The 25,086-nt window shown below is 48.2% G+C and overlaps 8 protein-coding genes across 8 annotated transcripts; 3 read left to right on the top strand and 5 right to left on the bottom strand.

The window, feature by feature from the left end:
• Nucleotides 1–1,448: 1,448 nt before the first annotated feature.
• Nucleotides 1,449–1,826, bottom strand: BKA55DRAFT_469853 (general substrate transporter; the record flags this gene model as incomplete). The annotated part of the gene is made up of 2 exons (XM_046186135.1): nt 1,449–1,636; nt 1,712–1,826. Coding segments are annotated over 2 exons (303 nt in total), but the record flags the coding sequence as incomplete, so codon positions are not given.
• Nucleotides 1,827–2,774: 948 nt separating this feature from the next.
• Nucleotides 2,775–6,913, bottom strand: BKA55DRAFT_599586 (uncharacterized protein; the record flags this gene model as incomplete). The annotated part of the gene is made up of 7 exons (XM_046196414.1): nt 2,775–4,408; nt 4,731–4,820; nt 5,161–5,314; nt 5,378–5,643; nt 5,704–5,932; nt 5,987–6,678; nt 6,757–6,913. 7 exons carry the CDS (start codon nt 6,911–6,913, stop codon nt 2,775–2,777), a joined length of 3,222 nt encoding a protein of 1,073 aa, XP_046041855.1.
• Nucleotides 6,914–7,873: 960 nt separating this feature from the next.
• BKA55DRAFT_697584 (ABC-2 type transporter-domain-containing protein) lies at nt 7,874–12,590 on the top strand (the record flags this gene model as incomplete). The annotated part of the gene is made up of 11 exons (XM_046200402.1): nt 7,874–8,604; nt 8,661–9,421; nt 9,484–9,714; nt 9,773–9,903; nt 9,965–10,577; nt 10,634–10,851; nt 10,913–11,127; nt 11,186–11,614; nt 11,670–11,946; nt 12,000–12,143; nt 12,201–12,590. 11 exons carry the CDS (start codon nt 7,874–7,876, stop codon nt 12,588–12,590), a joined length of 4,140 nt encoding a protein of 1,379 aa, XP_046041856.1.
• Nucleotides 12,591–13,029: 439 nt separating this feature from the next.
• BKA55DRAFT_599588 (ADC synthase) lies at nt 13,030–15,729 on the bottom strand (the record flags this gene model as incomplete). Its single annotated transcript, XM_046196415.1, has 6 exons — nt 13,030–13,476; nt 13,533–13,634; nt 13,683–14,639; nt 14,696–15,147; nt 15,206–15,516; nt 15,581–15,729. 6 exons carry the CDS (start codon nt 15,727–15,729, stop codon nt 13,030–13,032), a joined length of 2,418 nt encoding a protein of 805 aa, XP_046041857.1.
• Nucleotides 15,730–16,814: 1,085 nt separating this feature from the next.
• On the top strand, nt 16,815–19,125 carry BKA55DRAFT_717796 (uncharacterized protein; the record flags this gene model as incomplete). Its single annotated transcript, XM_046200935.1, has 4 exons — nt 16,815–16,929; nt 17,088–18,349; nt 18,405–18,542; nt 18,604–19,125. 4 exons carry the CDS (start codon nt 16,815–16,817, stop codon nt 19,042–19,044), a joined length of 1,956 nt encoding a protein of 651 aa, XP_046041858.1. The 3' UTR covers nt 19,045–19,125.
• Nucleotides 19,126–19,433: 308 nt separating this feature from the next.
• On the bottom strand, nt 19,434–21,002 carry BKA55DRAFT_528482 (uncharacterized protein; the record flags this gene model as incomplete). The annotated part of the gene is made up of 1 exon (XM_046189006.1): nt 19,434–21,002. One exon carries the CDS (start codon nt 21,000–21,002, stop codon nt 19,434–19,436), a length of 1,569 nt encoding a protein of 522 aa, XP_046041859.1.
• A 1,146-nt stretch (nt 21,003–22,148) lies between these two features.
• On the top strand, nt 22,149–23,189 carry BKA55DRAFT_546314 (S-adenosyl-L-methionine-dependent methyltransferase; the record flags this gene model as incomplete). Its single annotated transcript, XM_046190907.1, has 3 exons — nt 22,149–22,380; nt 22,428–22,997; nt 23,053–23,189. The coding sequence occupies 3 exons, from the start codon at nt 22,149–22,151 to the stop codon at nt 23,187–23,189; spliced, it is 939 nt and encodes a 312-aa protein (XP_046041860.1).
• A 349-nt stretch (nt 23,190–23,538) lies between these two features.
• On the bottom strand, nt 23,539–24,907 carry BKA55DRAFT_599592 (uncharacterized protein; the record flags this gene model as incomplete). The annotated part of the gene is made up of 2 exons (XM_046196416.1): nt 23,539–24,828; nt 24,890–24,907. 2 exons carry the CDS (start codon nt 24,905–24,907, stop codon nt 23,539–23,541), a joined length of 1,308 nt encoding a protein of 435 aa, XP_046041861.1.
• Nucleotides 24,908–25,086: the final 179 nt, after the last annotated feature.

The following is a 25,086-nucleotide window of genomic DNA, read 5'->3' on the forward strand; positions in this document are numbered from 1 at the left end:
CGCTGACCTCAATTCAAGTATCAAGTCAAGTATTCCAAGTAAGTCAAGTAAGTCGATAACCCACTTTATTTCAAGTAAGTAAGTTCATAATGCTTCAAACTTGATTTTCTTGAAATACTAGATTTTATAGATTTTCCTATGTAACAGCCCTGTAAATATCGAGGGTGTTTAGAGTCCTAGGCATAGGGTAATCAATTAAGTGTAGTACCCTAGTTAATTACACCAATAGAACCCAGGAACGCGGCAGGGGTGGCGCGACTATATGTTTTGCGTTCGCTCGCGTAGGAGAAACACCTGGTTCAGAATTAATATTACTCCCTGATGAGAAGCATCTGTATTCCGCGATTCGCTGGTAGCCCGCTATGGCAGCACAACAACAGTCGTTAGAATCGCTTCTGGGAATTAGTGGCCAGCGCAAATCACTCAAGCAGCAGCTTGACGCTGCGTCCATCAAGACTGAAGCTGGAAGAACGACCCTGGTAGTCAATGACAAAACAATTGTAGTAGATTTGATTTATTTGCCCCACATTACATAGGGTAGATTTGATCTTAATGTGACTTTTGCTTAGCAAAGTGGTCACCGGCCTTTGCAGCGCGGAATAACATATGGCCTTAACGGAGCATATCTATACTAACTTTAACCGTCGCTTATGCGTGCATATTAATGGGCCTCGACTAAATGGCATAAGTTCTTCTATTTAGCTAGTAAGTTTATCCTCTTATTAGATACAGAGTCTCGGTTTGGGCCTTTATAACGCATATGCTCAGATAACCCCTAAGTTACTATAAACTTAATGACTATTAGTAAGTAATTAGTGGCTATTAATATTAAGAAGCGAAAATAAATTAGCTATAATAATATAAGCCGCTCTATTAAGAGGATCTCTGGCCTATTGCCCTCTGTCCTATCTTATACTGCCGTTTAAATTAATAGCCTTACTGCTATCTTACCTAAGTATCCTGTTTTAATATATCTAATCTATAAAATAGTAGTCTGGCCTGGTAAAAGCGTTAAAATTTATTTCTGCTATACCTATTATATAAAGAGGGAGATATTAAAAGCGGTTAATGCTCTATATTTAGAGTAGACCCTATAGGATTTACTATATATGTTTCCTAAAGATAACAAGAGTTAAGTTATTTCTGCCTTGAAAGTTAAATATGGTTATAGTTGTAAAGCGTGTATTTACTTGACTATTAGTAGGGATAACCTTATTAAATACTGTTCTTAATACTACTCTGAGCTAAGGGCGACTAATAAGCGGCAGTATGAGGAAGTGTTATTACAGATATGGCTCGGGGGTAAATATGTATAATACTAGACTGTAACAAATTGTTAGCATCTAGCAAGGAGTAACAGGTATGATATATCTGGGAGCTTTTGGGGCTAAGTTAAGCAATAGAGGCTGATGACTGGCATCTTTCCTTAGGGTCAATGCACCTACTCCGAGGCCTGTGATGACTCTGGAAGCAATGAGTTGTCCAAGAGAGAATGAGCTGCTCTGTATCGCGAAACCAACAATGACGATGCAACCTGCAATAAAGATTGTACGACGACGACCGAGAATGTCGCCGAGAAAGGCGCAAGATAGTGCTCCAATCGCATAGCCAACTTCATAAATAGCCACAGCTGTACCTGAAAGAAAAGAGGACGTCAGTCAGCAGCCATAGTAGGAAAGGCGGGCGAGAAAAAAAGTCAAAGTGTGCTCACCTTCGATATTGGAGTTCTTGATCTGAGGAAACTGGTGCTTAAAGGTATCCAGGGTCAGGAGACCGTTCATGACGGCTTGATCGTAACCTTGGAGAGCAAAGGCCATCGCTGCAAATATTCTCAGCAAGGTGCTAGGGACTTGCCCCGAAGGCCAAAGTATGACATGATAGCGTAGTTCAAGACGGTCTGGGGAGACACTTTGCACGAATTCGATGAGACGGCGAGATGGAGAGGAATAAGTGACAGGAGTCAATTCGAGGGCTCTGGTCATGAACGAGCTGAAGAAGCAAGATCACTTTTCTTTGTTCCCTGTCCCCTGTTTATCAAATTCTTGGGGCAGCCTGCACCGAGACCAGAACAAGAGCTTAGGGTTACGATATTATATATCATCCTTACCTCAGTTTCGTGGTGACCCTATAATAAAAAAGTAAAATCTACGGAGAATCTGGAGAACTGAACCTGACTCTGCACCCGCAGTTGACATTAATTGGAGATACTGTATACGCCATATGCCGTTATTGCCGCGTTGGCGAGTGCCGCGTGGTCCCGGGTAATGCGGAAGCAACCCAGCTTTGCCGAGTTATCTGAATTCACGAGGATATACACTTATCCGCGTCATAACTCAAATCAACTTTATACCCCAGATCATTCCCGACTCATGTCGTTCGATTGAATAAAGGGCTTAGCTCTATCTTACATCATTACGTGGACAATGCGGGCTATCTTCCTTAAGCGAGGTGGCCAACCGCGCCGGGCAAATAATATGCTCCGATGATATCCAATACTGCTCACGAACTAAGTCATTAAGTGTACTTGTCTAGCCGTATAGCCGTCTAAATTGCTGTGCATATCAATTCTTCCAGGAGCACAATTACGTGCGAAGATTGCGTTAACTAATTGCCTTATATGAAAGTACAAAAGTTCTTGCTCAGGCCAGCATCGGCCTTGTCCACTTTGCCTGGAACCTTCTGTGGTATCACTTTACCATAGAAGGTTGTCTACAGATTTGTTGAAAGAACGAACCTCTTGCTCCTAAAGGCATTGGCATTGATTGATCCCAGCATTAAGTCCCAGCATCCTTCCCAAGAACCAAATGACTCTTGCTGGCGGCATTATGTTTACAAACATCCTTTCCTCTGAAGGCCAGCTCGAAAAAGGAGTAGAGCTCAACAAAGCTGTAAGCAAGGATGGTCGGCAACATCAAGACCCAATGCAATAGCCCTCTTGCAACACCCCGAACACCATTGTTGTAATTGTTATGACTATCGTAAGGCATAGGTAGGTTCCAACGGACAAGAACGGAGGCAATGAGCAAAAAGACGTATTGAGTTCCCAAGAAGATAAAGCAAATAGTTGAAAAGAGTGTGTCGCTGATGAAGAGTCGATTATGTTCAGTAGCAACGCCATTAATTAACTGGACAATGATAGGAGAAGCCACAGAAAAGATGGCGCTGGCGCAGAGAACGAGGCCATAGTAGATGAAGAAGCGAGTCGCCCAGCTGATAGAAAGGTACAGTCCAGGCATTCGATAGGTCTTGACGATAAAGTAATGAAACACTTCGCCGGCACCAATGGTCCATCGGCGAATCTGAAGTGCCCATTCGCGTATTTCATCAGCGTAGTTGGCTCCAGAGGTTGGACCGTTGATGGAAATGAGATTCAAAGGCCTGATGCGGATTTCTCGTCTCGTCATGATGGTGTAGCGTATCAAAGCAATAATATCCTCCATTTGGTAGGCTGGGTGAGTAAAGGCGCCCTCCTTGAGCAACTTAACACTGAGAGAGTAGTGTGACATGGGATTGATGTTCCAGGGGATCAAAACGCCCATGAAGAAAAAGGTTCGCAAAACACCGGTAATATCGACAAAGAAGGGCATGGAGTCGCGCTTGTAGATGATGATGGACTGCCAGATGGAGGAATGACGATCAGCAGAATCTAGCTTTAAGTACTCAGTTTCCAGCTCCAGCATGTATTCGGGATCGAAAACCGCGTCGCAGTCGCAGTTGGTAAAGATATGTTCGTATTTCTCATAGTTGTAAACAACATCTTGACGTAGAATCTGTAGGCCCTGGCGACAGGCGTAGTTCATGTTGGAACACTTGCCGCTGATTTCGCCAGGAATGCCCGAGGGGTGAAAAGTAACGATAAGACGGAGGAACTTATTCTCGTACTTTGCATAGACCTCATCGCGTTTGGCTTCCTTGTCAGGTGTGCGGCATTCCATGCCAATAATGACGGAGAGACGGGACTTGGCATCCTTTTGCTCCACGAGTGAGTCCAAGGTGGTTTGCAGCACGCTCATGGGCTCTTTATATAAGGTCATGGCAACTATGTGACGAATGTTTGAGGAGTAGTTGGCCGTGGCGTCTGATGATTCAACATCTTGGGCTTTTGCAACCTTGAGTTTGTTTCGTCTGTTGATGGCTAGTGTTCGGCGAATGGCACAGATTGTCGCTATTAGCCAGATGAGTTGGAAAAGACCGATAATGATTATGATGAAGACGTTGGTCACTTGGTTGACATAAGGAGTAAAGGGCATCCATATTGGAAATAGAAGAAAGGTAAAGATGATTAGAAGGAATAACAGGTTCCAGCGGACATAACGATTAGCTGCTTCGAGTTTTGCAGCGTCGAAGCCAATGTCTAGGCTGTTACGCGATGAGGATGGTGATGATGAATCCATTTCAGGAGAAGTTTCTGTGACAAATTCATAGGTATCACCGCGAGTAAGGAAAGAATAAATAGTAAAATTATCACATTTGTCCGAGTATTAATAGTTTTTCACGAATTCAAATCTCTCATACTCTATCATTCAGCTGCAAGTAAAAAAGCTATTGCTTTGTCCTAGCCATATTCAATGAGAAGAATTTTCAGCTGTCGTGGAAGACGGTCAATAAAAGCCCGCAGGGCTCGTTACCAAGGGCAAATTTGTTGAGTTAACGATTTAAGCGTGCCTGTAATGGTAAGTCTATTCAGCTGTGGCGCAATAGAGTCAATAAAAGCCCACAAGGCGCAGCACCAGGGGTGGATAGGGTAAGGCGCGCGATAAGCATCAGCTTTGAACCAGCGTCAACCCTAAATGACACGTTGACCAAGCATAAGCGAGGAGCTAAATCGACGATTCAACCGTCCTGATAATAAAATTCCTACACAGTCTTATGCTATATGTCATACACCGCCACTTCTTTGGGACCGACACCAGTCAATCAAGACATATGTCTGGGAGCACCAGCTTGAGCGACTGCAATGCACTGAACTGTCAATTAAAAATCCACTTCAGAGTCACCCACGATACATCATATTATCTACACAGCCTGCATCTTTGCATGTGTCCAAAGATTAGCTTTGGTAAGGGCGTAAATACATTGATATCGTAATGTACTCATCCCTTTAACACCCTCAAAGCTCTACCTTGGAAACTGCAACATCAGACTTGCGGGGAGCATCACCACTCTCCTCAATGGAGCTAGACTCCCGAACTAAGCTAGGAGCCTTTAGATTCCTCCTCTGTTTCCAAGTAAGACCAGGTGTCTCAAAGATAGTATCAATCTCCTCGAGGGTATATCCCTTAGTCTCAACAAAGAAATACCAGACAGCAATAAGCTATTACAGAGAACCAGTCAGTTAGGCTCAAACAATTCAATAAAGGCACCATGGAAAACTTACCTCAAGAAACGTGTAGACAATAAATGCAATATAGTACTTCCACCCAGCATTCTTCAGACCGATTGGGTTGACAAAAGAAGAGAAGAATCCTGCGGCGTGCATAATACCCGTCATGTAGGCGACACCACGGGCTCGCACCTCGTAGGGAAGAAGCTCGGCCGGGTAAGCCCAGAGAGGAGTCCATCCGAGGTCATAAGCGCCATTGCTAAGGAAGATGGAAACAATGACACCAATAGCGTAGTTCCGTGTGCCGTGTTCGGTGTATACTGCGTCAACTGAATTAGTATACTTTAGTCAAACTAAATGCAGTTACAGTAAATACTCACACGCTGCAAAGGTAGTCCACAAAATAAAGGCAAAGAACATTCCGGCAGTAGAGATAATAAAGAGCTTGCGGCGGCCAATCCTATCAACCAAGAAAGAGGCTCCAAGGGCCAAGACAAAGTTGTAGATAGACAAGCAGCCGTTAACTGTAGTTTGCTCAATAGTCTTGGTAATTCCAATGCTGTTTAGGACGGAATGGAGATAGTATTGGACCAGGCCGTTGCCGGAAATCTGTATAGACCGTCAGCAGAGGTTTTGTTAGAAGGGTTTTGCTGACGTTGTCACCTCAAGGAACAGACCACAGAACGTGACGAGAATAAGTCTTCTTCTATTCGGCTTCGTTCGGATGAGATCAATATAGCTGCCCTGCTCCTTATACTGTGCATCTTTGAGGATAGCTTCCTTGATCTGCGTGTATTCGATATCCACAATGGGATTGCTCTCATCGCCGTTGGCATGATGCTTTACCAGGAAGCTTCGGGCTGCTGCGCCATTACCCTTGGAGATAAGCCAACGAGGACTTTCGGGAATAAACCAAAGAAGGCTGATCTGGATGACAGCAGGGACAGCTTGGAGACCACTGGGAATACGCCAGGAGCGGGAGTCCTGGATGAATTGAGTTCCATAGGTCGTCCAGGCTGCAATAATAGCTCCCGTGTACCACGCGGTAGGAAAGTAGGATAAGATGGTTCCACGGTGCTTTGGAAGAGCCAGCTCGGCTAGGAGCAGCGGGGCACCAACAACGGTGAAAGCGAGGCCGAAACCAATGATGAACCGGGAAATGACGAATTGGGCGATGTGCTTGGATGTTGCCTGTAGGATCGCGCCAAGCAGAGTCCATGAGGCACCAAAGGCAATGGACTTGCGACGTCCGACCTTATCGACAACCCAACCAATAAAAGGTAGCGCCAACATGGCGCCAACCGTCTGAATAGAGTTGAGTAAGCCCAAAACCGGTCCTTCGGGATGGTCGAATTCTGCGATTGGGATGCGGAGTCAGTCTCTTGTGATTTACCATTTCGATTTACCAGGGGCTTGAGCTAAATGACACTTACCTTCTTGCCACGAGGGCAGCAACTGTAAACCATTCATGATCATGCCATCAAAACCTTGATAGGAACTGCTGAGGATGACAACTGGCAGCCAGAGGTAGAGCTTCCTCAAGCCGGCATCATTCCACCAATGGGTGGATGGGCCAAGTGCATTAGCCATTGTACAATATGTCCGTTCTGGCGATTTGTAGTAACAGTCAAGTGATAGGTGTATATTTACTTGTAATACAGTGAATATGAAAGAATAGAGAAAGTGATAGTTATCATGAGTCCACTTCTCTATTTATTGTGAGCCTTGTCAAGTGCTTTCCAATACTTCTTTACCATGTTTGTTTGCTGTGACTACTAAACTTGGCCTGTCTCCAGCAGCTTGGGACCGCAAGTGGCACACCAATAGACATGTCGCTAACATAATCTAGAGCGTCACGCAATAATGAGGCTGAATAGTGAGCAGTGCAGAACCAACAGACACATCTTCGAAATCGCCTTCAACCTCAAGACTAACATGCCAAGAACAGGGTCGCGTAGTCTAGTCATCCTCTAGCAGAAGAGAAAATACGGTGCAACCAGGGCAGTAAGATGTTGGTCTTGCTGTTTTCGCGGAAATCGATGTTGAGTGTGCGGTTGAAAAGCTCCGACCACGGTCAGCCAAGTCCGAAGGGGAGGATACATTGCCATTTTGCTCCGAACAGCGTCGGACATTTTTAGAAGGTCCACTACCGCTTGAGTGCAGTTCTCAATTGCGTAATCCCGCGACGCTCTCTAGCGATACTCGTGTATGGAAAGGAAACCAATTGAAACTCGGAGATTATTGCCCTGCAAATGAAGTGAACCAACCTCTCTTAAGCGACCCAAGTCGAGTTATTCTCTAGCGCGACTCCGACCAATCACCACCACCGACATTCTATTCCCAACCAAATAGGAAGATCACATCACATTGACCTGAATCCAGTCTTAGTCACTACCAGCTTGACTTACAGCGACGCTGCTGGGTCAAAACACTGAGAAGATTGAGGATTTGCTGGGAAATTGACTTACAGCCTCTACCGATTGATCTTGTTTTACCATTTTTTATCCAGCTTTTACCGCCCAAGCTTACATCTAGGAAGAAGTACTGAAGATGTCTACACCTACCGAAGGGTCGGTCCTCGAAACCCAGAAAGATGCTGCCATTGAGCTGTCGGTACCCAAAGGCCTCGACCCTGAAGGTCTTGACGCTATTCGGGTGCTTCTTCAGAGTCAAGCGCTAGGTGGGAATGATACACCGAAGCAGATTGGTGTTTCTTTCAAGCATCTCTCGGTAACAGCCCCATCCGGAACCCAGGTTCGGGTCAAGACTCTGCCTCGAGCAATCCTCAATACCTTTGGGCCCGACCAGGTTCGCTTTGTCAAGGAACAGGTCTTGGCACGTATCAATCCAAGAAACTCTGTCCTTGAGGGGAAGACGATCCTCAATGGATTCTCGGGCGTCATCAAACCTGGGGAGATGCTTCTTGTCCTGGGGCGCCCGGGCAGTGGCTGCTCTACGTTCCTCCGCACTGTCGCCAGCCGATCTAATCTGGCCAGTACTGGTGATCTCGAATACGCCAACGTATCTTCTTCTGTCTTCAAGCGTGACCATGCCAGGGAGACCATCTATCTACCTGAAGAGGATAGACACATTGCGTCCTTGACCGTGAGGCAGACAATCCAGTTTGCTCTCCGTAATTCTCTTCCTACAGATGCTCGGAACACGAAGCTCGTGGCAAGCCTTGTTGATGTTATTGCCAAGATCTGCGGCCTCTCACATGCTCTCGACACTCCAGTTGGTGGTGCGTTCTCTCCCGGAGTCTCAGGTGGAGAGAGAAAACGGTAAGAGAGAAACTCCACTCACCTCGTTAATATCATGTCTGACACGCATTTCTTAGTGTTTCCATCGCCGAGGTTCTAGCAGCTGGCTCGTCAGTCCAGTGCTTCGATAACTCCACCCGGGGCCTCGACTCTTCAACGGCTCTGGACTTTGTGAAGGCCCTAAGAGCATTCACCGATATCGGCCATAAAACAACTCTCGCAACACTCTACCAGGCCGGCGAAGAGATATACCGAAATTTCGACAAGGTGGTCGTTCTCTCAGAAGGACACGAAGCTTTTTTCGGAAGCACATCCGAGGCCTGGAGCTATTTCCAGAATCTTGGATTTGTTCCCATTCCAGGTCAAACAACCGCCGAATTCCTTGCGACCGTGACAGACCCTGACGAGAGGAGAGCTATACCTGGGTCAGAAGCAGACAACATCAAGTCCTCTGCCGATCTTGCCGCAGCATTCAAGCGATCAGACCACCACGCGCGCCTCATCAGTGAGATCAACGAATATCGAGAGAAGCAGGGCCAGGCAGATGCTCTACTCCCAACCTACTCATATCGTTTATCACTGCCCTCTCAGGTGAAGGAGAGCCTCAAACGAGAATATCAGCTCGTCAAGGGACAGAGACGGGTTTACTACATCAAGTGGATTACAACCATTATTCTCTGCCTGGTTTGCGGCAGCGTGTATTTTGACATCGAAAACAATGCGCAGGGTGCATTTACCCGTGGTGGGATCTTGTACTTTGCACTGATCCTGAACGGATGGCTGCAATTTCCTGAGCTTTTCGACGCTTACACAAACAGGCCTGTACTCGAGAGGCAAGGTAAACCAGCCCATTCCAACGCTACATCTCTAGAGACCTTGTTACTGATGACTATCCTACAGCAAACCTCCACTTGACGCGCCCCGCTGCAGTTGCACTGGCCCGTTTCCTTATTGACCTGCCGCTCATCGCTTTCCAACACGTTCTATTTACTCTGGTATTTTACTTTCTTTCACGGCTTCAGGTTGAGGCTGGCAAATTCTTCTTCTTCTACTTGACACTTTTTATATCGACAGTATGCTTCAGCAACCTCCTCCGGATGTTCGCCTACTTTGTAGGCACGTTGGATGACTGTAAGCTCATATTACCCTCTGATCAGCGACAGCACTAACGCGGTACTGTAACGTCTAGGTTTCCGCTATGGAGGATTTTCTTGCACGGTGCTTCTTCTGTTTGCGGGCTTTCTGATCCCTCCCAATGACATGAGTCCAGCTTTCGGATGGCTGCACCATATCAACCCCATGTTTTACGGATTTGAGAATGTAAGTTCCATATCGAACCAAACGTCTCCCGAGGGGCATCAAACACTGACTCCTGCCTCAGCTCTTTAGTAGCGAGTTCAGCAACCTCAATCTCTCGTGCCAGGATAACCTCGTCCCAGCCCAGGGCGTTGCGGGACATCAGACTTGCGCCGTCAGAGGTGCTTTACCGGGCCAGACTAGTGTACCAGGACAGCAGTACGCCGAGTCTTTCGGATTCTCTTACTCCAACAGATGGCGAAACATTGGTATCATGATCGCCATCGGTCTGGCCTATCTTGTCGCCGGTATCTTTGGAAGCGAGTTCATGAGCTTTGCACCCAATGGCGGTGCTCCTCTCGTCTTTGCGACGCGCCGGCATACTTCGAGCCCAGATTCAAATGATGTTGAAAAGTCTGCTCCCTCATCCGGCCACGTCAGCGTCCTTTCAGGTAGGATTGGACAGGTTGCCCTCAAGTGGAACCAGCTCAGTGTCGACATTGGCGATAGTCACATTCTCAAGAGCATCTCGGGGTACGTCAGGCGGGGAGAGCTTACTGCTCTTTGCGGCGCCAGCGGAGCAGGAAAGACGACACTACTCACGGCTCTGAGCCAGACAAACTTTGCGGGCAGCATCGTCGGTGGAGAGGTTTTGGTTGGGGATCAGCCTCCCAGCTCGAGCTATAGGAAGACCGTTGGTATGGAGCAAGCCCAGGATGGTTTCTGTGGAATCGTGGCTAACGATAGGATTCAGGATTTGCGCAACAGATGGATCTACACGATGGGACAGCAACCGTTCGGGAGGCTCTCGAGTTCTCTGCACTACTCCGACAGCCGAGGCATTACTCAAAAGCTGAGAAGCTAGCCTATGTCAGCACGGTCCTGGATTTGCTTGATCTGAATGATGTACAAGATGCACTCATTGGAGAAGACGGTAGCGGTCTTGGTGTTGAGCGACTCAAGAGAGTGACGGTACGTTTTACAGTTTCTTTCCTCGTTATAAGTATGAATGCTGAATTGTTGGCCTAATCAGATTGGTGTTGAACTTGCTGCGCGGCCCGAGATTTTGTTCGCAGATGAGCCAACCTCAGGACTGGATTCTCAAGGTGCATCTCGCATTGTCCATTACCTCAAGACACTCGCTCGCCAAGGCCAGGCAATAGTTGTCACTATCCATCAACCTTCGGCTCTGGTGTTTTCACAGTTTGACAATCTACTGGCTCTTTCTTCAGAAGGCAACCAACTCTAGTAAGCCTACATCCCGAGATGTCCCTCTCCATGCCAGACAGCTCTGACCAAGATGTAGCTTCGGCAAGGTCACTGAAGCTCTCGCGTACTTTGCCCGTAACGGCGCAACGTGTCCTGAGGGTGCAAATCCCGGCGAGTTCATCCTCGAGACTGTCGGCGCAGGTGTTAACGCTCGTACATCTGACAAGGGCTCCAACTGGGCTTCGACATGGGCTGCCTCTCAAGAGGCTGCTGACCTCGGACGAGAGATCACAACCAGCAGTGATACTTCCAAGACTCCATCGGCTCATGGTAGTGGGGATGATACATCCGAGCACAACGCCTCTGTGTTTCTTCAGACATTGCTTCTCACAAAGCGGATGCTGCTCAACCAGTGGCGTAGCCCACCCTACATCTACTCCAAGATCTGGGTTCATGTCATCAGCGCCATTCTCGTCGGCTTCACCTTTTTCCAGATCGGCACTAGCCCGCAGGATTTACAGAATCGGTAAGTTTTGCTTCCACTTCTACTCCCTTTTCTCAATTGCTAACAAATACTGCAGCATGTTCAGTGTCTTCTTTATCCTCTTTCTTTGTAACGCCATTGTCAACGTTATTTTGGCACGTTACTTCTTTGCAAGTCTATACTGGCAATTTCGCGAAGGGCCATCTCATGCGTATGGATGGATTGCTTTTGTTTCTTCAACCATTCTCTCCGAGATCCCTGGCGCCATCTTGGTCACCGTCCTGTATTTTGTCATCTGGTACTTCCCAAGCGGGTTGCCTTTAGATCAAGCTGGCTATATCTTTCTGTTCCTTCTCACGTATGAGATTTTCCAAGTAGGTCCACCCCCAAGTCATGTTGCGTAGTGGCACTCTTCTAATACGTGCAGGTTCTACTTGGCCTCTTCATGATGGCCCTCAGCCCAGATCTTGGTGCAGCTGGAAATGTTCTTGTATTTATCGTCTGCACTTGTAATTGGTTCAATGGTATCATTGTCCCTTACAGCCAGATCCAAGTCTTCTGGCGTTACTGGGTAAGCCGCAACATTTCCGTATCTAGACCATTGGCTTTTCATCTGACACACCAACAGCTCTACTACTTATCCCCATTCACGTACCTTCTTGGCGGAATGGTGACGGCTGTGACCTCATCTGTAGATGTGTCGTGCTCATCAACAGACCTCACAGTATTTACTGCCCCTGCTAACGAGACTTGCTCTTCTTATGCATCGGAATGGGCGCTCTCTGCCTCCGCTCAGCTGCTCAACCCCGATGCCTTTGGTGATGAATATTGCCAGGTATGTCGTTGGACCACTGGAACTCAATTCTTAGACCAATTCAATCTTGGAGATGGCCAACTCGGTGGGCAATGGGGTAGTTGGGGAATCTTTATCGTGTTTACATTCAGTAATCTTGCCTTGGTCTACTTCTTTACTTGGGCCACCAAGGTGAAGGGTTGGAAGCTGTTTTACTTCTTTTAGATAGCCTCTACTCAATTTTGTCACTTGGATAAGCTGCTCGGCTTGGGTCTTGTTAGGTAGAACATATCACGAGCTCAATCAGTCTGAGTCAACCGTCTCGCATTTTTCATTCGTTAGTGGCAGTTTTAATATACTGTTTTCATCCGCATCCACTTTGCTGAGCTGGCATCATGGTAGAGTTCGCTTGTTTGCCGCCATGCACTGTTCCTTAATCTCTAGTCACCGTCTTTGGTCTACGCTGCGGCGTCGTTATAAACAGTGAAAGGTGGCAACAGAGCAAAGCAACCCCGAACAACCGTCGTGTCGCGTGTCGGTATGAGACTAGACTTGGTTCACTTCACTCTTGTCTGAAGCAATGTATTGAATGAATGTAGGTTTGCCACGCGATATCTATACTACACACTAAGAATGCTACTGCCTCGATCAATCGCAGCGCCAATCACGCGCTGATTGCAGTTCTGAGCCGATGCTCCTGTCTCAGATGACCCTCTTCCTCCGCAAAGGGGCCCAAGGGACCGACAGCTACATCAGGTATATGCGCCTTTCCTTTACCTCGAGCAACAGCATTTGCTTTAACCATAACCTCATCCCATTCCTTGTCCGCCTCACTCAGCCAAGTGATCGCTCCCCCAGCACCGAGCTCCAGTTCATTGCCAGACTTGACGATTGTGCGAATCACGACGGATTGGTCGACGGTACCGCTGGCGCAGATGTATCCGATACTTCCCGAGTATATGCCTCGCTCGCGTTGGCCTTCGAGAGAGTCGAGGATCTGAACGGAGCGAAGCTTGGGGGCGCCAGTCATGGAACCAGGCGGGAAACAGCGCTCGATAACCTTTGTTCCTCCAACAAATGGTGCAACATGGGACTGTATCGTTGTGACAAGCTGAATAACAGTCAGTGATGCTATAGTCAAGTAACACGTAGACAGTGTCGTCTTACCTGATGAACAGTTTGGTAGGTCTCTACATGCAAGAGCTTTGGCACAGAGATAGAGCTTGGTGGTGAGATATTGTGAAGGTCCGATCGAATAAGGTCAACGATCTATCCCAGATTAGCCAAGTGAGTCTCCGAAAAAGGGCTTGTGCTTACCATCAGGTTTTCAGCCAGCTCCTTGACATCAGTCGCAAGCTGGTGCTTTCGTCTCTCATCCTCAACTGGATCCGAGTCAACAGCAAGGGTGCCCTTGATTGGCTTCATCTCAGCAACTCCATTGCTATCAATGGAGATGAATCGCTCCGGAGATGAGGAAAGAATGGTCTTGTCATGGGCGGCAAAGTGGAGGTATGCAGAATAAGGTGCAGGGTTCCGTTTCCGAAGGTCTAGATATAAGCTATAGGGATCAACTTCCGGGCTCTTTGCCCTAAACTTTGTTGTCAATGTAAGCTCGTAGGTCTCTCCTTCTTTGATGGCCTCCTTGGCCGCCCATATTGTGTTGGAATATGATGCCTCATTGTCGAGTGCGACGAAATTGGGCAAAGGATGTGCTTCAACGTAGGGTGGCGAAGGTGGCGCGTCAAATACCTCACGTACACGAGTCAGATAGAGGCCAAATTCGGCCTCGTCGATACCTATCTTACTCGAGGCACCAATGGCATTGCCGATTGGATCGTCTTCACCTCGACGTATCAAACTGAACAACGTCCATTCTCCAGTATAATTATCGAGTCGAAGCACGGTGTTTGCGAAGAGTAGCTCGCTATCACTGTGCTTCAAACTGACATCCTTTTCGTCGGGTGGAGTGAACTCGTAGCCCGGTAGTGATTCTCTCTTGAGCTCGTAGCCAAAGTAGCCGATGAGACCAACCTGTAGCAAGGGCTGGCCAACATCTGTCTCCTGATCGAGCGACCCAGCAGGGAGTGTTTCGGTATTTGCCACGATGGTCTCCTGTTGGAATTGTTCTAGCCACGACCAATACGACACACTCAGCCTCTCCGATTTTACGTTTTTGCCGTGCTGGTAGAAAGAGACGTTTCTCGACTTGGTTGAGTAGCTCAGTGTAAAGGAAGCCCATGATAAGTATGAGTTGCGAGAGTGTGAGTCTCTAACCTATAACCAAGTCAGAATGTGAAAAGGTCATTGACCGTTGGAGTGGGCGCACGTACCTTAGCACTATCAAGCCACGCCTCACCGTCTAGTGATCTACCCCTAAACAATGTTTGGAACACAATCTCTGCAGATGGACCTTTGCCGACTCTAGCAGACTTGACATAATAAGGTGAGATCGGTCGTGCTGGGTCAACCTCCGCAACCAGGGTCTTGCCCACGTCGGTTTGCTCGACAGCATTCTGCTGAAGTATATGCTCAGGCAGCGAGGCGTTCTCAAGAACTCGACGCTTAGTCCATTGATTTCTCGGGTTACTAGTCACCCAAAAGTCCAAGACGATATCTCGGAAGTTTGAAAGGATCTGCTTGCCGTGAGCAGAGCAGACGCTTTCCGGATGCCATTGTGTGCCGAAGACAGGACGTTCTCGATGTTGTAGTCCCATTAACACCTTCTTTGAGGGGTTTTCAGGGTCGTATGTCCATGCCGTAACTTGAAGCTCTGGTGGAACATCTGGAGGGCGTAAGCAAGATCACATTGTGAAGACTGAACACGGGGAGAGACAAGATACCTTCAATATCCAACACAAGACTGTTGTACCTTACCCCGTCGAACTTTTGCGGCAAACCACTAAGAATACCTGTGGCTCTGTGGTGTATCTGGCAGATCTGACCGTGCTTAATGTTGGGTGCGTGGATAATATTGGCGCCAAACGATGTACCGATGCCTTGATGTCCAAGGCAGATCCCCAAGATGGGTATGTTGACTTCTCTTATGAGCCTAGCGTTGAAGCCAAAGTCTGCTTCTCGCTGCGGTGTGCCAGGGCCTGGGGATAGGATAATAGCATCTAGATGAGGGAGAATTTCCGACTTGAATTGATCCCTGAAAACACACAGTCAGTCTTTACTTACACTTGAAGCCTTGGGAGTTTCAGTGGTCGACTTACCATGAGAATTGATCAAACCGAACAATGGCTACACTCCACTCGGGATATGACTTTCCGTCGTGACCTTTCTGGGTACCTTGAAGGAGTTGCAGAATGTTGTTGGTATAGGAGTCATAATGATCGATGATGAGAACCTTGATTGTGCCCATTTTGACAATGATTTGATGTAGTATGAAAGGCTCTGAGATTAAGGTGAACTCGAATAAATGTCGGTCGGCATATAACAAGAACGGCAAGTGTCTTTTAGCAGCAGACTTGCTCGACTTCAATTTGATGCGACTAGCGCGGGTTATTATGCAACCCGACTTAGCAACATCAACTCGATATGGAGCTGGGCATTGGGATCGAGAGCACATACAGTCTTGCCCACTCTATTGTTCTTGAAACTGTGCTAGCCAAAGAGAGTTTGAAACCCAGAGCAATGCGAGCCAGTAAGTGTCTCTTGTCAGGATCCTCGACAGGCTTCCGCGTGTGGGTTCTTAGTCGGGAATGACTCGAGAAACAGCTTGTATCGTGTCATTGCTGGTTGCGTCGGGGATGCATAGCACAATGTTGAGATACTGATGTCGTCAGCTAGGGTTCAACTGCTCGTAGATGGTTCAGGACATCCGAGAGTGCATAGTTGCCTTCCGTTTGTTGCTGCCGTGGCAGGGAAGGGGCCTTGCCGAGGCCTAGGATTACAAAGGGTAGAACATCCCGTCAGTCCCATAAACTCGATATGGGCACGTGCACTGCCCTTTCCTGATATTCAGTAAAGCAGTGTTACTTGGTCGTAACATCGGCGGAATTTCCCCGCATGCCATCACGACATTGAGGTAAAAGGTTGCGAGACGTGGCGAAGACGAATATCAAGTTTAGAAGTCACCAAAGACAGTGATAAGAGAACAGTTCTGGCTAGCTTACTCTGCCGGCATGCGGATTGACATGATCAATCCTTCACTTTAGGTTACGGAGTAGGGTAGCCCAATATGAGACTGCATGCAAGTGATTATGGATAAGCGTAGGGTAGATTAGCCCCCACTCCCGGGTACAGATACGCATTTCCCCATACGATTAAGCGCCGAACGACTGTTTGGCTAATTGCAGATCCCTGTAATCACGCTATAACACGCTAACTTAGTCGGAACGAGATGCCATGCTTAACCCTCCGTCCCTCTCGGAGCTATGTAGACGACCTCTGCTGCCTTCTGTCCACGCCCGCTCCCTCTTACCATTACCTCGGAGGAAATGAGAGATGCAGCCGGTTCTGTTTTCACCGAGTCGCCCTCAGGCTACGTCCCGCCGGGCCAGGGACGCCTCGAAGCAGGGCCCCTGGCGCTGCTCCAACTGCCCCAAGGAGTTCGCTCAGAGTGAGTACTACGCCCTGCCGTGCCTTTGGTCAGCCCACTTCAGTAGACGGTCCGTGTCTGTACAACCAACACTCGCTCACTTTTGGCTCTACCTTTACTGCAATTTTTTTTTTCAGTCGTCTAGTAGGCTAATTGAATTTCCTTTACCTTTGAAGAAGAATATCGGTACAAGCACCAGCAGCGCTGCATCCAAGCATCCCAACGACAAAAGTTGTCCAAGCAGAAGTCTTGCACAGCCTGCGCAGCCTCCAAGTTGAGCTGTGATCTGGGCACGCCGTCATGTTCACGCTGCATCAACAGGAACAAGACGTGCCGATACGTCTCGGCCAGCAATCCCAACGCCACATCTCAGCAGACAGAGGCAGCCCAAAGGCATCGCGGGCAGAACATTCGCCCCGAGTCGGGGCAGGTCTACGAAAACAATAGCATCATCGGAGATAACCCATTATCGTCAAATTACACTACTCGTCGTCAATCGGAGCTTGATATTGAAGCTGTCATGCAGGAGGCGGGGGGTCAAAGGCTCTCCTCTGACATCTCGAACAACATATCACTTACAGCTCTCCAACAACACCAATTACCTGTACCTACATCCAACGGTACAAACGTCAATGGTTGGCATGTGAACACGCAGCCAGGTACAGCAAGTGTTGGCTATGGAGATGGCACGTCAAGCCCAGGCCAGGTTGAAAGAGACAGCATCTCATTTCTTAACTTGACGAATGAGGCAGAGTCCGCGTCTCGATGGCAGCAAGAAATACCTTGGTTCTCACAGAATCCATTTCTTTCCCCTGAACTACCAATATCGCCCGAGCTCGAAGACCCCATGCAAGGAAATGGCTTCACAGGAGTTTCTGAGGATTTAAACTTTGATCTTCTGGGCTCACTTGGAATCTTGACTCATAATCGGATCACGCCAGGCCAGACATCTCAAGCGGGCGGGTTCTCCACTATGCTGAACACCCCAGTCTCATCTGATGGCCACTATCCAAGAACAGCATCGTCTGCCAACCTCGGCAGTAACCAAAACTCTCCTCTTCATGCCGAAGCTGACACTGAACAAGGCAAAACCCTCCACAGTGCTGTCAAAGCTGTGCGTGGTAAGGGCTTGCCAAATACAGCCGCACCGCGTCCGCAGTATGGTGTCAGTCAAAACCTGCAGTCATGTCCTTTCCACAGACTCCACAAAGACGATGATCTCATCAAAATGGTCAGCAATTACCCCAGTGTCATGTTGCAACCAGGAGTATATCCCCCATTTGTGCATCACAAGCTCTATCGATGTTCTGCTGGGGATGTGGCAGAGCCACTAGCTAAGGCTTTTTGCTGTGTCGGGGCGTTCTATGCTTCTGTCCCTGTAAGCGAGACATTTGTTTACTCGCTCATAAACGAGGAGAGCAATAAGCTTGTTAAAGGTTTTGTGAGTTTGCGGCCGGTTTATAGTCTAGTTATGCAGTCCCGCTAATGGTGTTCAGCATCAATTACCCGGCTCAGATGCCGACATGCTTGCGGTAGTCCATGCTATGTGTATCTATCAGATCCTGGGTTTCTTTGTCAGCGTAAATCCAGAACAGACACGTGCAGCTGAGTCACAGCAAATGTTCTTCCTCAAAGTTAGCCAAACTCTTACCTGCCGAGGGTTGACAAGAAGTATAAGCTAACAACGACTGGCAGATGACGAGACGTCTCGCCAAACAATATCTCCAAGCCTCAACAGTCGAGGATGGAGAAGAGAGCAATTGGCGAAAGTGGCTTATGGACGAGACAATCCGAAGGACTGTGTTCCTCGTCAATGCCATAAATACGCTATCCTGCCGCGTTCAGAAGCAGGATCCGAACTACTTTGAACCTCTAGACGATAATCTCGTTCATAATTTGACTCTCCCAGCACCCGAGTCTGTCTGGAAGGCCTCTTCGGCAGAGGAATGGATGCTTGCCAAGTCTAAACTTCTGTCCGACGATCTAGCACGCACAAAGGTTACCATTCGCCAGGCTGTTGATCAGATCAGGGATTCAGGAAGGCCTGGGGAACGAGGCTCTCGAGCTAGCCAGGTGCGGTTCGACATGTTTGATGATTTCACGAAACTCGTCATTGCTACAGCAGATGTACAGTAGCAGAATCTCGGGCTTTAGTCATGCTACTATGCGAATTTAAGAGTGGCTCTTTTCGAAGACGCAACCCATTATACTCTAGGCAATCCTGTATCTAGATTCTCTATTTTGCATTAAATAGGAGCCTAATACCTAAATACTTCTGAGTACTTACGGACCGAGAAGAAATCAAGAATTATGTCTATATAGTTAGTCTATAAAACAACCCTGATACACTGAATTACATAGATTATAAGTAAAGCCAGAAATGAAGATTGTAAAATCCCACTAACAAATCTCATTACGCACAGGTTGTTGAATCTCATGCGAGAGCTTATATATAGAAGCTTAATTAAGCAATGCATTAGCTACTTGCTTTCGACGATCTTTACAGACTGTGCCAGTATTTCTAGCTAGCTTAAAGCCTTCTCATTAATCCGGTCCAGGATTACAAGGCGTTCCGCGAATCCCTTACCAGCCTTGCTCAAAGCATCTATGTTATCTCTTTCTCTTGATAGGATAACATTCTCAGGATAAAACTTTCCCAGAAGCGCTAGCTTCAGAACGGGGTCTGAGGTGGGAATGATATGGATTGTGTTTCCATGACCATCCTTTACGCGCGGTGAGATGACAAGCCCAGGTCGCGAGAGGATGTCCGCTGCATCGTGGACGATTGTCTTGTGAGTCCCACTGCCACCTTGTGCTGAGAGTGCGCTGAGGATAGGTGATGATGTTCCCTTTGGAGATCCTTTGTCAGATTTGACTTCATATGCGTAGCGTCGACCGCGGGCGATCTGACCAAGGTCAACAGACACAGACTTCCCCGAGTACAGCGTCAGGCGTAGCTTGACAACGCGTCGAAGAGCGTCTTTCCCGGCGTCGATTGCCAGAGAAGACTCGGTGACTCTGGTGTCAACTCCTAGCAGAGCGGGTAGGTTCCAGCTACCGTCCCCAGAGACGGCTTCACTAGCTGCGAGCTCTGTTCTGGGAGCGTCGATGTATTCCTTGTGCTCGTAGTCAAACAGGACCTCGCTCTCCGAGTCATAGACATGGGCGGGATGATAACGTAGTAGGTGAAGGGAAGTAGAACCTGATAAAAAGGCTGGCAGAACAAGACCTTGAGAGTACTGGAAGCCGTAGCCACCTCGAGGGAGATGACGCGCTGTGAAGACCTTTGCGAGATCAACAATTGCAACGTGCTGGATTGTACCTGTTAAACAGTGTACAAGGAAAAGCTTCCGCGGCTCCTCCAGATCGCGTATGCCTCGGCTCGAGTCTTGAGGTATGACAAGAGGCACCTTGTCGTAATTCTCAAAGGGGATCAAACTGTCACGAAGGAGGATCATACGATGAAGCCACTCGTTATAGAGCTCCATCAGATGTGCGTCACTTCGCGGTCCCAAGAGGAGGGCTGCAACCGTTGGGGTCCAGAGGTGCCCCTCACAGGGGCTTCGGAGTCGGACCTTTGGATTGGCGTTGGAGGGGTCGACACTGTCGTGGACGTATCCAACAAGCGTCTTTGCGATCTTATTTGCCTGTATCACAATTTCCTTGCGCGCGGTGTCCTGGGACGAGTGGACTAGTGGGAGTGTAGACTCTCTGCCCGTAGTCGCAAGAGAAGCAGCCAAGCCATTAATGAGAATAGAGCGAGCAGGGATATCGTCTGTTCCGTCTGGACCGAGGCGAGATATGATGGCATCTAGAAGGGGCGTCGTGGTGGCGACCAACTGTCGGACACTATAAACTCCAGGTGGAGTATAGAGCGCATTGTTTATAATGAGAGGGTAGCGCTCAGCTTTCGAAGAATCGTCATTGTAGGGAGGAGACGGGGGAGATGTCATGGCAACAAGTCCCTCCTTCTGAGTCCACGAAGGGTAGATTGTATAACCCAATGTGAGATTGGCAAGATTGGCGAGTCGGTAGGGCGGCGCGGAGGAAGGGGGAGGAGTGATAGCGGAGACCATTGTACGGGCCAGAAGCATGTGGATGCAGAGGATCAAGGTTGGGCAGAGAATTCGAGGAAAACAAGAGCAGACGAGTAAGAGGGGCAGGGCTATGATAGAGGACCGAATGATTGACTGTACCGACAGCTTGGTCGGTTGCTGATGCGATGTGGCTGTGTCGAAAGCGTAAATACGGTCCTATCCCTGGATGCCCAGACCGACTTTTGTAAGATAAATAGTAGTTTTTTCTTTACTCTTACGTCTGGATATCGTTCCAAGGAATCGACCGCGTGCACAAGAGATTATGGAACGGAATGCCCAAGATAATCGATGAATAACGCAACGGAGAGGGAGATTAATCTCTGGCATTAAAACATCCCCGCGTGAGGCTTAACACAACGGGTCCTCGGGGCGTATTGGCTGTTGATGTCCGATGGCCCTGACCAAGTGTTGGTCCTCGCTACGCTCCTTAGTCCTGCTGTTGGTAGATCCAAATGCTGTGCTCAGGGCTTTCTTTCTTATTCAGAGGTAGTCTGGGCTGAGCCAAGCCAAATTTGGCGTGTTTTTGGTTGATGCTGAGGCTGTTGGTTGTTGTGCCCATTCCAGACTACGAGATACTGGGAAAGGCAGCTAAGCAAAGAGAGGTCAAGAAAAGCGCCATCGAGAGCTTTGCCAAACTGGTATCAATTGTCACCAGTGGAAGGTCTGGCGCCATTAACAGGGGCGTGGCACACAATTGTGGACTTAGCTTCGGAGATTTGTGGCAGTTCAAGGTTGCTCAACTCCGAGAGCATCGGAGTTGGACGGCATAGTGGGGCTGCCCTGAATTAGAAAGGCAAGTGAATCAATTCTAGTAGATTATTAGATCTTCATGCAGGATATCTGCAGAATAATTCATGTGAGGGATTACGACGGTGTATCTGTTTCGTAATTGGACACAGATTATGTGCTTGTGAATATTGCCAGATACAGCCGACAGCCAAGTCAGGGTGATTGTTAGTTCCGATGGCGATATATCACCATAATCATTTGGAATCTCTAGACAGATGTACGGTCCTAATAATAATATCCATTAAATACAGGTTCAAAGCTCAATACTACAGAATTAGCAATTATTCACACTTGCCGGATGGAATGGCCGCTTTTGACTCTGTATCCTGATACCAACCAACCCGATTTGCTGAAATGTCTACTGCAACCGTTAGTGCTGTGGCTGGTGCAGTCACGGCTTCGACGCCACTGGCGCCATTCTCAGGCACAGAAGGAAGCTACATGCTACCTCACCATGCCCAGGAGATTGAGAGGCTGCATCGCCAACACCTCTTCATGAATACTACCACGGGTGGTCAATTACTCGTAGTACCAGCCATTCAGGAGAAGAAGTCCTTGCGTGTACTAGACTCGGGTGCTGCTGATGGTAAGTCTCTGTTACCCCTGGCCTGTCTGTGATATTGACATTCGTAGGTTTCTGGCTACGGGACCTGCCACGCCAACTCCCATCACACGATCTGGAGCTCTATGGAATCGATATTGGATCTGATCTCTTCCCTGCACCAGATGCGAATGCAACTCACAAGGTAGAGCTTCGGAGCCATGATGTCAGAACTCCCTTTCCATCTTCGTGGGATTGGTCCTCGACATTCGACGTCATCAACCAGAGGCTCCTTATCTGGGGTATCCAGTCTGCCGAGTGGCCCCGTGTCATCTCGAACCTGGTTTCATCTCTCAAGCCTGGCGGTTATATACAGCTTGTCGAGGCTGAATGGATTGACCCCGAGAATCTCGCAGACGAGGTGACCAGACCGCAGCTGAGGAAGCAAGCTGCTCTACAGGAGTGGTCTACCGCCAGCTTCGGCATGGACATCCATATTGCGTACAAGCTTGAGGGGCTCTTACGGGACGCTGGCTTAGAGGATATTCGCAAGGTTCAGTTCGATCACGGTTATGGAGCTCTGGCCAGATCCCAGGATCAGAGAAATGTGTCCGCTGAGCTATGGGTTGAGTGCTTCCGAACCTTGGATGAGAAGATACCTGGTGAGTCCAACGTATCATTGTAAAGAAGACTGATACTAATAAAATAACTTTACAGAAGGTGGCATTCCTGGGGTTGCGGCGGACGCCAGGGAGTTCCATACGTTTCTCGATGCTCTAGAGGTCGAGATTAAGACTTACGGCTATCAGCCCAAGCTCAACTATGTGTATGGACGGAAGCCCTTGGGCCAATGAGAGTGGGAAACTAGATCTATATAGATTCATGGGTCTTAATTATATAGGTCAACGGGATTTATTCTGTCAAGACATACATAACGCTTACACAACCTTGAACTTTATGCCTTATACTGACCCACGTAGAGACCTTTCGTTCCAATATGACTATGAACATGGCTAGAGTTATTAGTGGTTAGGATGTGGTATGCAAAGACTCAGTAACTGTAACATATCACGGTCTCAACGTTCTTCAGAGCATCTACTTTTTAAGCAAGAGATACCAAAAGTGAAAGGTGCTACTGGGTTGGAGATATGGGTCTAGTTTGAGACAGCGGTTAAGTAAAAATAAGACTAGATATGATCGCTATCAACCTGAGTTCTTCACAAACTCGGCAAAGCGTTTCACTAAAATCAGAGCCTGCTCGCTTGACAACCGAGGGTCACACAATGACTGGTAGCAAACCTTCAAACCTCCCTCGTTCTCGCAAGATGAGCCACCTATGCATTCTGTGACATCGTCTCCTGTTTGCTCCAGATGGATACCTCCCAAGTGACTCCCAAGACTCCGGTGAGCAGCATATGTCTCCTCAAGCTCAGTCAATAGGTCTTCAACCTTTCTAGTCTTGATCCCATCTGACGTAGTAAATGTATTACCATGGCATGGGTCACACATCCAGATCGGTACATGACCGCTGAGCTGCACTGCCCTGATGATGGTGGGAAGTACCTGTCTCACCTTGCCATAGCCCATGCGAGTGATAATGGTGACCTTGCCATACTGTGCTGTATCGGGAGCTAGAGTGTCCAGCAGGGCAATGACATCTGCTGCTGTGGCTGTCGGACCAATCTTGACGCCAATAGGGTTTCGTAGTCCACGAGCGTACTCAACGTGGGCGCCGTCGAGTTGGCGAGTTCTCTCTCCCAGCCAGATCGATGTTGCTGACAGATTGTAAGACTCATGCGTGAGGGCAGATTCGTAGGGGAGATGAAGTGCCTCATGAGACGTGTAAAGATGACACTTGTTGAACGCCTTCCTGGGCACCGAATTCGCCAGCCCAGTGATATGACGGATGCTGTTCTGTGTGGCTGCAGCATAGAAGTAACCAAGCATGAGTCTCTTTGGGTCCGGCTTTCTGTCCTCGAGTCCCTCTGAGTTTATAATGTGACCACGGAAAGCGTGCACCTTTTCACCATTTGGAAGGACCTCGAGAGGGTTTGACCTTGGCTTGGCATATTGTCCTGCAATTCGCCCAAGTGGTATGACAGGCTTCCCTATTGCATCCTCGAGTATCTGGCTCTGTTGATGGAGCAACTCAACTTTGCGATGGATTATATCATGTTGAACATCGTGGAAACTTTCTGCACAATCTCCGCCTTGGATAATGAAGCCACGGCCCAGAGCAACATGGTAGAAGCGCACACGAGCCTGCTCTATCTCCAAGCGGCTGACAAGAGGTGGCAGTTGTTTGAGTGATGCACATACGTCTTGCAGAGCATCGGTATCACTGTACTCGACAGCCTGAGCTGCGTGCTTTGACCGCCATGAGTCCGGCGTCCAATGGATGGTCCCTTCGCTACTTATCGGTATTCCCCTGACCAACGCTGAAGCGGTGGATTTTTGGTTCCGGTAGCCGACAGGAAGCCGGAAGTTGGGTGTCTGATGAAGGTATCTTAGCAGTGGAAACGGGTAGGAATTGGTTCATGGGTAAAGATTTTACCGGTATCTCAACATGCATCGCGGGTGTATGTAACATATCCCGTAGTGGTTGCCACTTGTCTAATTCAGCACTGGCTGTATATCAGGGGATTACTAAAAGGTTGTATGAGCCTCTTCTTGCGATAGATTCTGGCACAAAAGAAAGGAGACAAGCGACTACAGAAGTTATCGCTGATCTTAATAATTACAATTAAAAGT

The sequence above is a fragment of the Fusarium redolens genome (assembly GCF_020744475.1).
Source record: "Fusarium redolens strain MPI-CAGE-AT-0023 chromosome Unknown BKA55scaffold_29, whole genome shotgun sequence".
Taxonomy (NCBI): domain Eukaryota; kingdom Fungi; phylum Ascomycota; class Sordariomycetes; order Hypocreales; family Nectriaceae; genus Fusarium; species Fusarium redolens.